The following is a 13,781-nucleotide window of genomic DNA, read 5'->3' as shown; positions in this document are numbered from 1 at the left end:
TCTTTTCTTTAATGATAAAAATGTTAAATTTTACATTCAGGCACGCTATTTTCGCGGGCACCTGTTGATTTTCTATCAAATGTAATAAGTTTGGGAAACAGCGCCCCCGCACGCATGAGAGTGGAACAGTCAAATGCAAACGTGACAAATTATTTACGGACAAAACCCTTTATTTTCTGCTCTTAGTCTGTAGACGAGCAAATGTAATTAAAATAACTGTGTTAAGATAATTTAATAATTTACTTGACTTGTTAAGTAAAAAGTTTCCAGTCGTCCGTCTCCACAGTCAGCTTCTGTATGTACACGCAAACACATTCTCACACATACATACAATCAACATTTGTAACTTTCTTTAAGTTTCTGATAGGTGCCGTGTTCAGCAGGGAGACAAGTGCATCATGGGGAACTGACCTGTAAGAGCAGACACAGTATAGGACACGTTACCCAACCATCATCAGTCATATCAGGACTTTGACAAAACTCCGTCTAAACCGTATCGAACATCATTTCAAAGGTGCTTCACACTGGATTTTACCTCAGGGCAGAGCTGTCCCATGCAGAGCAGCACCACTCAGGGTTAACTTGTAAAGGCCTCAAAGTCTGAGTCTGAAACAGGAAGCAGCAAATGTGAGAATTGCTACCAGTCAGTAAAAACGACAATATTGGTAGGTGCCACAGATGAACCCACAGGGCCATTTAAAGGTCTTCCTTGGCTAATGCACATGAGATCAGCAGAGTTTTAGTATGCCTCAATAATGTATAAAGAAATAACTTTCCACAGATTTGAGTATTTAAAAAAAACAAAAACGTAAGCACAGTAAGCAGATTTAGTTGGCCTGTCTGGTCTTTATTATCATCCCAGTCTAGAGATAACAGCAATACATGGCACATCCGTACACATAAAACGTACAAAATGAACTTATAAAAGACCTCCGTCCTCTTTAGCTCCTAACATCCAACAGTCGTTTGGGAGAGATAAAATATAACAGACATATTTCTATAATTCTGCTAACTGTCCACATGAAGGCGACACCTGGAGCAGGTGTGACATTTTCAGCAGAAATCAGTCTTTCTTTTTAAAGGTTGGCGTCCAGACGACTGCACGCTCTTTCCCCCTCAACTGAAAGATCGCAAATATTAAAAATAAGGTGGGAAAAAAGGCGACTTGGTGTTGGCACCCTGGGCAGCTCCAGTGGAACAACTGGTCAGTCAGGTGATGTCAAATGGCTCCTAAATTTACGCAGGCAGCACTATTGGAGGAAAACTTTTTTTTATCTATTTCCTACATTTTCTTCCGTTTTGGCACATTTTCGGCGTTCGCCTCACTGAATGAGCTCATAGTCAATCGCTTAAATCTTTAAAAGTAAAAAACAAATAATACTGTCATATGTATGGTAAATTGTGTTCACTGTAAAACAAGTGTTTGATGTTATAGTACGTTATAAATAAATGGCTGTGACTGCAAAACTTGATTGTGCGTTAAAGGCAAGGCATTTTCATACCAAATTGCAACGTGTGTCCTCTTGACCCTTCCTACTCAGACTGAACTGCATATATAAAGAGGAAGGGAATTAAAATAAATAATCTGACAATTAAACTTTGCGGACTGTGTAAATGCATTATTAGAATTTTCAGTCATATGGAGAAAATTTAGAGCAATAATTGCTTTTGTTTCTTTAAACTGTGCAATTTTAAGTGTGTCAGCCTGGAAACCCTGAGGTTAGGATCGCATAGAGCTCCCAAAACCCTACTTTCCTCATCAGGACACAGTGCAGGTGCACTTCTTTTTCTTTTTTGCCTCACTGTTGTTGGTTTTTAGCTCAGGGTTCTGCTCACTGTCGGGTGTGGAACTGCTGGAGGCTGTGGGGGACTCGTGAGAGAAGCCCGTCTCCTCCATCTCGCGCCTGGTTTGGGGCTCTGGAATAATTCTAACATTGCGCTCCTCACCCCTCTCCTCTGAAACAACCTTGCCGTTAACCACGACAGTGGTGCTTTTAGTTTTAAAACCATGGCTTTCTCTGTGGCCATCACCCTGGTCCTTCCCTGCTTTGGCCCTTCTCACAGCACCTGATATGGTGTTGATAATAGATTCTCTCTCCTGGTGTTCCATTTCTGACAGGCTGCAGGCCAACGCCATCTGCAGGGCTTCGTCCTCGTCGTCCTCGCTGCTTGTCTCCGTCCCGTAGTTGAAGAAGGGGGCGGAGCTAAAGGAGCGGCGTGCGGGTGAAGGCTGAGGGTCACGGTATTGCGTGTCAGAGGGTCTGCTGTGGATGTGTGGCTTCTGGGGCAATTGCTGGGGGTGTACCTCCCGACGACTCAACTCCAGAGCCAATGCCATGTCATCCTCCACGCCTGGAAACAACAACCCCGCAACAGTGTGTGTGAGGCCTCGCCGTGAAAGGTTCATGGAGAGGTGGATCTACTGCATTAAGCACTTTACACAGAAACCAATGAGAAAGCTTAAAGTTTAGTTGTCCTGATGACACCAGTGTGCAGTCTTACCATTTATGAGGATGCTCTTTAAGACACCGTCCTCCTCAATCTCGACCCTTTCCTGTCCATTCTCCTTTATCCTGGTGGGGAATCGGATACATGGGAGCATTGAAATCATTGCTTATTTTGTCTGGGCTTCTACTGTAGAGGAGATTTAAGACTTCAACATGTTCACATGTATATCAACTTTAATCATATGTGTCCCACTTTCCTGGGTTAACACAAACACAGACAGAGTAAATGTGAGATATGATGGTAAACGGGACATCTGATCAGTTTTACATACTTTTTCGTGGTGGTGCGCTTGCCATTTACGATGCGAGTGGAAGTAGAAACTGCTCTGAAGTTGCCCGTCCCTCCCCCCATGCTGTCCATACCCCCCATGGACGAGGAGAAGGAAGTAAAGTCCACTGAAAAGCACATCATTAGGAAAGAAGGGAAGATCAAATCGATTAACTCTGAAGGATAATTACGGACCCTCAGTCTTTTCTGACTACTGATATGAGAGAATAAACATAACAAGAGTATAATTCTCTGGATGATGCTGATTATCTGTGGTTTCTTACCTCCAGCTGAAGGGAAAGAAAAGAAGCGACTGGGTCCAACATGAGATGAACCACAGAAGGGTGTAAAATCATCTGAGAGACAGAAATTCTGCTTTTAAATGATGCAAAATTCAATCAAAGCAGATTTTACTGGAAGGTTTGGCAGAATGTGAAATGGTGTGAATAGAAAAAAACCCTTTATAACTTCTCAAGCATGTTTATTACTGTATGTAGGTCATACCAAAGAAGGAACGAAAGGGATCCTGGCCCCCAAAAAAGTCCCTGAACACCTCATCTGGGCTGCGGAATGTGAAGGTGAATTCTGGGAGATCTGAAGAAAATTCTGAGCTGGAGGAGCCTGTGGAGAGAGAGAGAGAATGACAGGAAAAGAATGAGATGGATGGAAGGAGAGAAGTGGGAGAGAGATGAATAAAATGGGACCAAAGTAGCCTTTGAATAGGTTTGGTTAACATTACGTCAGAGCAGGTGTGAATGGACCAATGGTTACTTACCTGCATTTCGCAGTATGTCACTTCCGTATCTGTCGTAAGCCTCACGTTTACTCTCTGAAGAGGGAGTTGAATGAAATTTAACATTACAACAAAAATTTCCACACTTAGAAAGATAGAATGTGGTAAATATTCAGGATACAGTCCTGCCTATACCCACATAAATTACTAATTACTGACTTACTGTCAGAAAGAACTTCGTAGGCCTCGGCCACCCCTTTAAACTTTTTCTCTGCCTCCTCCTTATTGTCTGGGTTTTTGTCTGGATGCCATTTCAGTGCCAGTTTCCTGTAACTGAGCAAATACAGTAACTCAGCAAAGGAAGTATAGGACATTTAAGGAGTTGTATCAACAAACCATGATAAATGCTATCATTCATAATGATCTGAGGAAGTATTAATATGAATACACTGATTGTTAAAAATATATAAATATTAGTCGCTAGTTACTTTCACAATACTCACGCTTTCTTAATGTCTTCCTGAGAGGCTGTTTTGGAGACTCCCAAGACATTATAGTAATCTACCATGTTGATTCTGGTCACCTAAACACCCCTGGAAGTAAAATACAGTTAAGATTTATGTTATAAATACATTTTTGATTTTTTTGTTTATTACCTAAGTAGAAAGTAAAGGGTGATACTGCACATACAAATGAACTATGGAAGGAGTGGAAAGGGAAAGGGTAAGGCAATTATACATATAAGTCTTTACAAACAGAGTCAAAGTGTGTAATATTCTGTGACGGCATACATAACCCTCAGACAAACAAATATCTGACATCTTAAATTCCATATCATTTTTGGACACTAGTTGATAAAAATTAGGACAAACTGAGATATTATGACTGATTGTCTTAGCATATTAGACGTTCATGGTGTAGCAGGTGTTTCATTGGGATCTATTCAACATTACTAATTGTTTGATTACCAAGTTTATTATATAGTTTAGAAATTAATCAGTCAGTATGTTTGTTCTTTGTCATATTTCTAGCAGTTGAACGCTATCATTTATCCTAAAGAATACAACGGCCATGTTTATTTACATACAGAGTGAGCTTGAGGATCTCCATGACGTCAGAATCAGCTGATTGGTGCTTTATCAGCTTGCTATTTGAGTATGAATTTGAATTAAATACATTTAAAATTAGCCCGTGATCACATACACACAAGTTAACTTGGGCACCGAACATTTTGCTTTGCGTTTACACTGTCCTTGTTAAAACAACACCCAGTGCCCTTTAAAAGTTCCCCTGACCGGTGTTCTATTATAGCCACATGCTGACGGCCGCGCCAATCCCATTAACGGGCACTTCCAGGACCGCGGGGAACTTCCAAACTGAGGCACCACAAATAAATTTAACCCACTTTACTCTTTAGGGAACAGCCATGTGGTCAAAGCAATATTGTTTCTATTACGAAACGAATTCCAGCTCTACGGAATCCGACCACTTTATAAAAAATAGCAGACTTACATACAGTTTAAGGCGCCTCCTCACGTGGGCTTTGTATTCAAAAGCATTACGTCTGTTAACAACGTTTCTCGGCGTGTGGGAGTCAACCGACGGCCGTCGCCGCTTTCAGAACAAACTGTTGACCTACCGACGGATTTTTAGCCTTTATTTTCTCCGCAGGTTTTGACAGCTCCCGAATACGCCCCCCTGTCCTTCTTCGTGACAGCCGCAGAGACAAATCCTCTTTATCTCGCCTTCCTCTGGACAACAAGGGATAGTGTGTTTGCAGTAGAGTCCGGGACGTGTCTCTGCTGCTCTGTGGTCCCTGCGGGGTAAAACAAGCGGCCAGTTTAGCCCCGTTAGCCCCGCACGCTGTTTAAAGATCCAGCCGTTACGTCACTCAGGTCTCTAGAACTTACCAGTGTGGTGACGTCACCAACGACGTTCGCCTGTTTCCCCAGCGATGCAACGTGATAAAATGCTGTGTGTCGTTGGGCTGCAAAACTGAATAGATATTTATAGCGTCATAGTTTATAGTTATAGGGTTTTAAAGATGTATTTAAATGTAAATGTTACATAACTATGACGAAAGATAATTAGCTTAATACTTTTAGATGCGTTGGGCAATAACCTTGCGTTTATTGATTTATTTTCGATTTCGATTGAAAGTCGAAGGGAGCAAATTCTGAAGGGAGTTGATAGTGACTATATCAGAGAGTGCCTTCTGATATGGGCAACTGTGTCAGACACCGCTGACAGGAACAGTAACTGCTTAAAGACGAAATATAAAGAAGAGAAAAAGCCGAGTTGGAGATGAAATGAACCTGTATTCCCACTTTCCCTCTGTTCTACTTCTAACTACATGATTATTATTCTTTGCTTTCCCCCCTGTCTAATTAAGTTTAAAGTTGAAATTATGGTCTTTCTGTGGGAAATGAATGTGGAATATCAACTACCTATTGATTGAGATTACAATACTATTAATGTTGGCCTGGACTTGAACATGGAAATGTATGTAAGAATTTGATTACTTTCACAGCCATATGTGCATATGATCTATTTCAAATACCCTATATATTTCTGAAGTAATAAAGAATGGCACAGATTCTAATGAAAGCTGGGTGCAACAATGGAGGACACCAACAAACACCAACACAACTATGCTGTAGCTGGTTCTGTTGGCTCAGAAACTGCAGAGAGGCTGAAAAGGCCAGCACAGCCCATTGTTTTGGGGGGGGGGGGGGTTGTACCTCATCGCCAACTGTAGAATAAAGACTGGCAAAGGCAGCGAACTAGAACTTTCATTGTAAATGGACGGCTGTTGCATATAAATGTGATATCAAGGAAAATATGGATGCTGAAATCTCTATCTGTAGTTAAAAATGCAAGGTCAGTTATTTAAATGTGTAGTAAAATTTCCATAGGCACTGCCAGAAACCATATTTTACCGGCACAAGCAGAATAATATTTCCTTAAAAGTCGTATGGTTTAAAGCTTTATTGTTAAATACATTTTCACACTTTCCTGTAACAATTGTCATTAACATATGAACGTTTAAGACCATTGTTCCTTGAACAAACACCCAAAAGAATGGGATGACCATACACTCATTTCAGATTTTTACTTTTTTATTGAATACTGTACTATTAGCAGAGCAGAGTTAACATGGTGTTGCTAGGAATGTGCACATTCATCTTAGCTATTGGAACAAGGGGTATGAAGCTGTGATGACTGTTCCCTTCAGTATTCCTCACCTTCTTCATCCTCATCTCCCACGCTGTCTGTGCCGACCTCTTCGTAATCCTTCTCCAGGGCAGCCATGTCTTCTCTGGCCTCTGAAAACTCTCCCTCCTCCATTCCCTCCCCGACATACCAGTGGACGAAGGCTCTCTTGGCATACATGAGGTCAAACTTGTGGTCTAGACGGGCCCAGGCCTCAGCGATGGCTGTGGTGTTGCTCAGCATGCACACGGCCCTCTGCACTTTGGCCAGGTCTCCTCCAGGAACCACAGTGGGAGGCTGGTAGTTGATGCCTACTTTGAAGCCTGTGGGGCACCAGTCCACAAACTGGATGGTGCGTTTGGTTTTGATGGCTGCGATGGCAGAGTTGACATCTTTGGGAACCACATCGCCACGGTACAGCAGACAGCAGGCCATGTATTTACCATGGCGAGGATCGCACTTCACCATCTGATTGGCCGGCTCGAAGCAGGCGTTGGTAATGTCAGCGACAGACAGCTGCTCATGGTAGGCTTTCTCTGCAGAGATGACTGGAGCATAAGTGGCCAGAGGGAAGTGGATACGAGGGTAGGGCACCAGGTTGGTCTGGAACTCTGTCAGGTCAACATTCAGAGCTCCATCAAAGCGAAGGGAGGCCGTGATGGAGGACACTATCTGGCCGATGAGCCTGTTAAGGTTGGTGTAGGTCGGCCTCTCAATGTCCAGGTTCCTGCGGCAGATGTCGTAGATGGCCTCGTTGTCCACCATGAAGGCACAGTCAGAGTGCTCCAGGGTGGTGTGGGTGGTCAAGATGGAGTTGTAAGGCTCCACCACTGCAGTGGAGACCTGGGGTGCCGGGTATACGGCGAACTCAAGCTTAGACTTTTTGCCATAATCGACAGAGAGTCTCTCCATCAACAGTGAGGTGAAACCTGAACCAGTGCCCCCACCAAAGGAGTGAAAGATGAGGAATCCTTGAAGGCCAGTGCACTGATCAGCCTATCATGAAAATGTATTTTTAATTAAATGAAGTTACACATCAACTACAACTACAATAGCATTTTCTCTTCCACACCTATGAGACCCTCACCAATTTACGAGTCCGGTCCAGAACCAGATCGATGATTTCTTTGCCAATGGTGTAGTGTCCACGGGCATAGTTGTTGGCCGCATCTTCCTTCCCTGTGATCAGCTGCTCAGGGTGGAATAGCTGCCGGTAGGTTCCTGTACGCACCTCATCTGGAAAATGAACCATTGACAAAAAAACTAGCTTCTTGCAAGTTACTGTTGGAATTTTCAAACACAAATGTCTGACATGCAGATTTTAATTAAAACAGTAAAATTTACTGACCGATCACAGTAGGTTCTAAGTCAACAAAAATGGCTCTGGGAACATGTTTCCCTGCTCCGGTCTCGCTGAAGAAGGTGTTGAAGGAGTCATCTCCCCCTCCAATGGTCTTGTCACTGGGCATCTGTCCATCTGGCTGGATCCCGTGTTCCAGACAATACAGTTCCCAGCATGCATTGCCCATTTGGGCACCAGCTTGGCCCACGTGCATGGAAATACACTCACGCTGCAGAAAAGCAAGGAAAGCAGTCAGACGACAGATCTTCTGAGCCTGTCTTTTTTTTCCCTGACAGGGAACATTTTTAAAGTGCGTTACTCAGATGGAGATGTTTATTTTCATCTGGAAATTTCTGCATCATAACCACTAATCTCTGGCCCACCACTGAATTCCTCAGAGAAACCCTTCATTTTGAGGGAGCATCTCATCCTAAACCAAAGATTCGCTCACTTTTAGTGAAATTGTTTCACCTGATCCATCTAAATATGGGTTTTACAAGATTTCATTAAGGGTCTATGGCAACCAGGGTTGTTCTTTGAACCTTAAGTTAACGTTTCAAGTCATCTGGGCCTTCACTTTATAGAGAGAAGACAGGCCGATGGATACGTGTTGTGGTAGAAGGTCAAAGTTTTCATCTGATCAACCAAGTCAGTATCTACATTCAGTTAAAATGTTAAACCATTACACCAAAATCCTGCAACCACAGATACAAAATAAAGCTGAATTGTGAAATCTTTCAACTTCTGACTGAGTACACATTTTGAGGAGTCCCTCTCAAACCAAGGAGCAGTGGACAGCAGAAGGCAATGCTCGAAGAAGCTGGAAATCCCTCCCCTCTAAGCTTTTTATTGTGTCTATCCTCCCTTTCCTCTCATCTCTCCTCCCCCTATTGTTTCCATCTGTACGTGCTGTGAGAGTCAGTATGGTGGCTTTTCATTCCCTCTTCCTTCACTCTTAAATCATATCCTCCCAACAGCTGCAGTATGGCTTATACAGCCGGGTCCCTTCCACTTCGGCAGGCCGGACCCCTCCTCTTTTCTGTTCTTTATCCCCTAAATTCCTTAGCTTGGATTTGCCAAATCACTCCTTTTTTCTGCACAGCCATAAAGAAACATGGTTAAAACTAGCAGTTCTAATAGTTTGGGCTTTAAGACTTGGTACAGTAGATTAAAACCAACTTGTCAAAAAAAATAGTCAAAGAAAATAAGCATTTGTCATCTGACTTCCAGAGGTTCAGCATGAACAGAAACCTATCCAGGAACAGGCCTGTGCTCAAGGTTTCTCTGCATAGAAACAGCTAAACACCAGAGGATTCCCAGAGGATAAAGCTTTATATGCATCACTAATCGAGAGGCTGCTATTCACAGCAGAAAGGCTGAGGAAAAAAGAGAATGAGACAGCATCAGCAGGGCGGTTACTCACCATTTTGCCTGCTCGTCCTGTTGCTGACGTCGAGGAATCAGACACCGTGCAGAAATGCGTAGGAGAGGGAGAGTCGGTGTTTATATAGCCAGGCGATGATGTGGAAGGGGCAGGATGGAAAGCACAGCTGCAGAGTTCATTGGCAGAAGGGAAGGTCTGTTTTTTAAAGAAAAAGAGGGCAGTTCTTTAAAAATGTCTGCCATTTTATGATTCCTGTGCTTTAAAAAAAAGCTTTGGCATTGTTCCTGACCTCACACTGTGCTTGAAATGAGGGAACATTCAGAGATTGATGTAAATATATTTTATTAACAACATAAATTCTATCAGGTAGAATCATACATTTTATTATACATTCACTGCATTCATCAACATGCATGTTGATACCTCATCATTCACATCTAATATTTATTGAAATCGAGCACTAGCCTGGTTATTAAGACACTGGCTTTAATGATCATATGGGACACTAAAAAGAGACAAAACTTTAAAAAGAGAGAAGATATGAAAGTCATTTTGTGGCATCTTCTTGGTGGGATTATTCAACAGTCCTTGAGCTGATTCATAACTGAGATCGTATTGTTGCTGTAGGCCGCTGTCTGAGTATGAGTAACATAAACAACAGCCAGTGAGCTGGGACGTTTTTTTTCCACACTCGGATTCACAGCTGAATGGTGTATAGAAACTGACATAGGAGCCCTTTCATAACTAACATTCCACATGGATGGGACAGAGGGGGGGAGGTGCACAAAGAGAGGATTTGGTCAAAGTTTCTCAGCCTGATGCAGTCCACCAGAGAGGCTTGAACATGGGAGACTTCAGCTTTAGGTGTTAAAAATACAAATGCTTTACACAACTTCTACATTGAATATCAGATTTTCAGAAAGTACTTCTCTAACAATTGGTAAGTCAAGATTTTTCAAGAAAACATTTTTCAAGAAGTATAAATTGTACTATTTAACAGTAAGGTTAAGGATGTTCAATATTCCTCTCCTTCATCATCTTCCCCAATGTTGTCAGTGCCGACCTCTTCATAATCCTTCTCTAGGGCAGCCAAATCTTCTCTGGCCTCTGAAAACTCTCCCTCCTCCATTCCCTCCCCGACATACCAGTGGACGAAGGCTCTCTTGGCATACATGAGGTCAAACTTGTGGTCTAGACGGGCCCAGGCCTCAGCGATGGCTGTGGTGTTGCTCAGCATGCACACGGCCCTCTGCACTTTGGCCAGGTCTCCTCCAGGAACCACAGTGGGAGGCTGGTAGTTGATGCCTACTTTGAAGCCTGTGGGGCACCAGTCCACAAACTGGATGCTGCGTTTGGTTTTGATGGCTGCGATGGCAGAGTTGACGTCTTTGGGCACCACATCGCCACGGTACAGCAGACAGCAGGCCATGTATTTACCATGGCGAGGATCGCACTTCACCATCTGATTGGCCGGCTCGAAGCAGGCGTTGGTAATGTCAGCGACAGACAGCTGCTCATGGTAGGCTTTCTCTGCAGAGATGACTGGAGCATAAGTGGCCAGAGGGAAGTGGATACGAGGGTAGGGCACCAGGTTGGTCTGGAACTCTGTCAGGTCAACATTCAGAGCTCCATCAAAGCGAAGGGAGGCCGTGATGGAGGACACTATCTGGCTGATGAGCCTGTTAAGGTTGGTGTAGGTCGGCCTCTCAATGTCCAGGTTCCTGCGGCAGATGTCGTAGATGGCCTCGTTGTCCACCATGAAGGCACAGTCAGAGTGCTCCAGGGTGGTGTGGGTGGTCAAGATGGAGTTGTAAGGCTCCACCACTGCAGTGGAGACCTGGGGTGCTGGGTAGATGGCGAACTCAAGCTTAGACTTTTTGCCATAATCGACAGAGAGTCTCTCCATCAACAGTGAGGTGAAACCTGAACCAGTGCCCCCACCAAAGGAGTGAAAGATGAGGAATCCTTGAAGGCCCGTGCACTGATCTGACTGTAATAAAAAAAATGTTAAAATTGAACAAAAAATGTACCCACACCATAATCATGTAGGTTTGTCATTATCGGACTGTCTTACCAGTTTACGGATCCTGTCCAGAACCACATCGATGAGCTCCTTGCCCACTGTGTAGTGTCCACGGGCATAGTTGTTGGCCGCATCTTCCTTCCCTGTGATCAGCTGCTCAGGGTGGAATAGCTGCCGGTAGGTTCCTGTACGCACCTCATCTGGAGACACATCGAGACAGAAAACTACACTTAAAGCCCCTCCTATTGTTTAAAAATGAATCATTTAAATAAAATCAAAGATGCTAAGTGTTTAATCAGTCTAATCAGTCAGTTAATCAGTCAGCAATTTTTTAACATTAATATTCTCACTGACCGATCACAGTAGGTTCCAGGTCAACAAACACAGCTCTAGGGACATGCTTCCCGGCTCCAGTTTCACTGAAGAAGGTGTTGAAAGAGTCATCTCCCCCTCCATTGGTCCGGTCACTGGGCATCTGTCCATCTGGCTGGATCCCATGTTCCAGACAGTACAGCTCCCAGCATGCATTGCCAATCTGAGCCCCAGCTTGGCCAACATGAACTGAAATACATTCACGCTATGGAGAGGGACATTTGTATGAATTTGGAATTATTCTGCAATGTTTTCCATAAAATCATCACAATCAACCTCAGTTAATGAACTAATATTTCTAGGTAAAATAAAGAATAAAGCTTTTGAAACGAGTTACCATATCTGTTTTCCTCTTCTCCAATGGCCAGGTATCAATAAGAAGATGAAGTGCTCGAAACAACTGTGTTCCTCTGCGTTTTTATACCTGCAGCTTTTGCTGAACTGTGATTTGATCCGGGCTGAAATCAGAGAAGCTACTGATGGATGCGAGATAAGGTCATGCTTTTGACAGACAGACATGAACACAATGCAGAAAGGAGGTCACCACCCTACTCATTGTGTGACTGTGTGATTGTTTGGTGCCGGTGTGTATGAACCCCCAGTGTTTCGGAGAGGATATGCAGAACCTCAGATGAAGTGGAGGAGCCCGATTGTAGTTTTGCTTGAATTATTGTGTTGATTTTGATGGTTTTGGAAGCAGGAACATTCATTGTAAGCCTTCTGACAAATGCTTTTTTTAAGCTATCCCTGATTTTCAACACCCCAACAATAAAGTTTTTCATGTTATACCATAAAATACCATATTCATTTCCATTACATTTTAATAGAAACTTCTGCATTCACTTTATATTTAATGCACTGTTATCTACAGACACAACTCCCATCTGAGAGACATGTTGTCTAAATCAAGTCAAAAATCATTGAAATGTGTATTGAAATCCACAACTTTCCCATGCTGTTTGGCAATGTCTAAGGTCTCTGAAAAGCCACTCAATGCCCCTCCTATTCAGTCCCAGAGGAGACCAAAAGAACAAAGTCAACATGTTTTAATCTACAGAAAAAGGAAATGTGCCATAGGTGACTGATGATTTCTGTTGCCAGGAATCAGTTTTCTTCCACTGCCTGAGTTTACAAGAGGCAGCAGCTTGTTTGTGTTGGCAGCTCTAATCTAAACTGAGGTAGATTTCTGAACTCTGTGATATTCAAAACAGGTGGAACCACTTTAAGAGCCTCCGGGGATTCACAACACTGATGTACTGTCAGTTATTGTGCTCAGAAAAATACCCAAATGGATGAAGAGTTTAAATTGTTTATTAAAATATTATTGTAATTGTAGAGTTATTCATAAGAATAAAACATCCATTCAATTAACATAACTTAGTTTAGAATATCTTCAAGATTGGTTAGGATGTGTTGTTAACCATTAGTGGGAAAGCACGCACCTGACTATTCCCTCACAGGTGTTGTTTGAGGTTTAAAGCCATGGCCCAATTCTATTGTTTGCTTCATTCTCTGACGCCACAAAATCACGTCTCTTTATTGATAATAACCATGTCAGTGCTGTGAACAATGAAAACAGAGTGCTGGAACTGAGGTGCATTACACATAATTAAGGTCATGAGCGATAAACTTTCTGTAAAAAATGCTCTGGTGTTTTTTTTTATGTTTTAATGATTCTGTTTAACAGTTACAAGTTAGATGAGTTACAAGATAGAGAGCAAGTTTACTCAACAATAAATCCTGAGTTGTGGTAAACTTGCAGTTGTGAATTGTTGTGTAAATGCACAAAAAGAAAGAATGCTATAGTCACCTGAATTGTATTTGACAAAAATGGCATGTTTCTCTAGAAAGATTTTTAGTTACCCACATTAAAGTAATGTCAAATGTGTTACTTAACAATAAGTCTTGAGTTGTGGTAAACTCTCACCAGTGAATTATA

At 42.7% G+C, this 13,781-nt stretch overlaps 3 protein-coding genes across 6 annotated transcripts; all 3 read right to left on the bottom strand.

The window, feature by feature from the left end:
* Positions 1–149: 149 nt before the first annotated feature.
* dnajb2 (DnaJ heat shock protein family (Hsp40) member B2) lies at positions 150–5,408 on the bottom strand. Of its 4 annotated transcripts, XM_057047316.1 has the most exons (11): positions 5,148–5,408; positions 4,012–4,101; positions 3,732–3,841; positions 3,551–3,604; positions 3,280–3,396; positions 3,060–3,131; positions 2,780–2,903; positions 2,503–2,573; positions 2,068–2,352; positions 536–606; positions 150–411 (listed from the first exon to the last, which is right to left on the bottom strand). In XM_057047316.1, exons 2-10 carry the CDS (start codon positions 4,074–4,076, stop codon positions 578–580), a joined length of 927 nt encoding a protein of 308 aa, XP_056903296.1. In that variant the 5' UTR covers positions 4,077–4,101; positions 5,148–5,408; the 3' UTR covers positions 150–411; positions 536–577. The 4 variants fall into 4 exon arrangements, with proteins under 4 accessions (XP_056903296.1, XP_056903288.1, XP_056903278.1 ...); XM_057047308.1 differs by lacking the exons at positions 150–411; positions 536–606 and adding an exon at positions 4,165–4,205 and having other exon boundaries at positions 827–2,352; XM_057047298.1 differs by lacking the exons at positions 150–411; positions 536–606 and having other exon boundaries at positions 827–2,352; positions 5,021–5,408.
* A 1,073-nt stretch (positions 5,409–6,481) lies between these two features.
* Positions 6,482–9,646, bottom strand: LOC130533643 (tubulin alpha chain). The gene is made up of 4 exons (XM_057047222.1): positions 9,487–9,646; positions 8,070–8,292; positions 7,809–7,957; positions 6,482–7,717 (listed from the first exon to the last, which is right to left on the bottom strand). Exons 1-4 carry the CDS (start codon positions 9,487–9,489, stop codon positions 6,740–6,742), a joined length of 1,353 nt encoding a protein of 450 aa, XP_056903202.1. The 5' UTR covers positions 9,490–9,646; the 3' UTR covers positions 6,482–6,739.
* A 126-nt stretch (positions 9,647–9,772) lies between these two features.
* LOC130533656 (tubulin alpha chain-like) lies at positions 9,773–12,300 on the bottom strand. Its single transcript, XM_057047249.1, has 4 exons — positions 12,180–12,300; positions 11,825–12,047; positions 11,522–11,670; positions 9,773–11,437 (listed from the first exon to the last, which is right to left on the bottom strand). The coding sequence occupies exons 1-4, from the start codon at positions 12,180–12,182 to the stop codon at positions 10,463–10,465; spliced, it is 1,350 nt and encodes a 449-aa protein (XP_056903229.1). The 5' UTR covers positions 12,183–12,300; the 3' UTR covers positions 9,773–10,462.
* Between the last annotated feature and the right edge of the window lie 1,481 nt (positions 12,301–13,781).

This window comes from Takifugu flavidus, chromosome 1 (assembly GCF_003711565.1).
Source record: "Takifugu flavidus isolate HTHZ2018 chromosome 1, ASM371156v2, whole genome shotgun sequence".
NCBI lineage: Eukaryota > Metazoa > Chordata > Actinopteri > Tetraodontiformes > Tetraodontidae > Takifugu > Takifugu flavidus.
The sequence above is the reverse complement of the archived record's forward strand: the minus strand, read 5'-3'. Positions and strand labels throughout refer to the sequence as shown.

Bases quoted from the DNA above. Each gene is read 5' to 3' on its own strand.
- dnajb2 (XM_057047298.1), bottom strand. From the start codon at position 4,076: ATGGTAGATTACTATAATGTCTTGGGAGTCTCCAAAACAGCCTCTCAG. The intron at 3,842-4,011 runs GTGAGTATTGTG...GTATTTGCTCAG, and splicing joins CAGGAAGACATTAAGAAAGC to TTACAGGAAACTGGCACTGA. The intron at 3,397-3,550 runs GTAAGTAACCAT...CTCTCTCCACAG, and splicing joins TGACATACTGCGAAATGCAG to GCTCCTCCAGCTCAGAATTT.
- LOC130533643 (XM_057047222.1), bottom strand. The intron at 7,958-8,069 runs GTCAGTAAATTT...TTCATTTTCCAG, and splicing joins CTTAGAACCTACTGTGATCG to ATGAGGTGCGTACAGGAACC. The intron at 7,718-7,808 runs GTGAGGGTCTCA...TTTTCATGATAG, and splicing joins TGGACCGGACTCGTAAATTG to GCTGATCAGTGCACTGGCCT.
- LOC130533656 (XM_057047249.1), bottom strand. The intron at 11,671-11,824 runs GTCAGTGAGAAT...ATGTGTCTCCAG, and splicing joins CCTGGAACCTACTGTGATCG to ATGAGGTGCGTACAGGAACC. The intron at 11,438-11,521 runs GTAAGACAGTCC...TTTTTATTACAG, and splicing joins TGGACAGGATCCGTAAACTG to TCAGATCAGTGCACGGGCCT.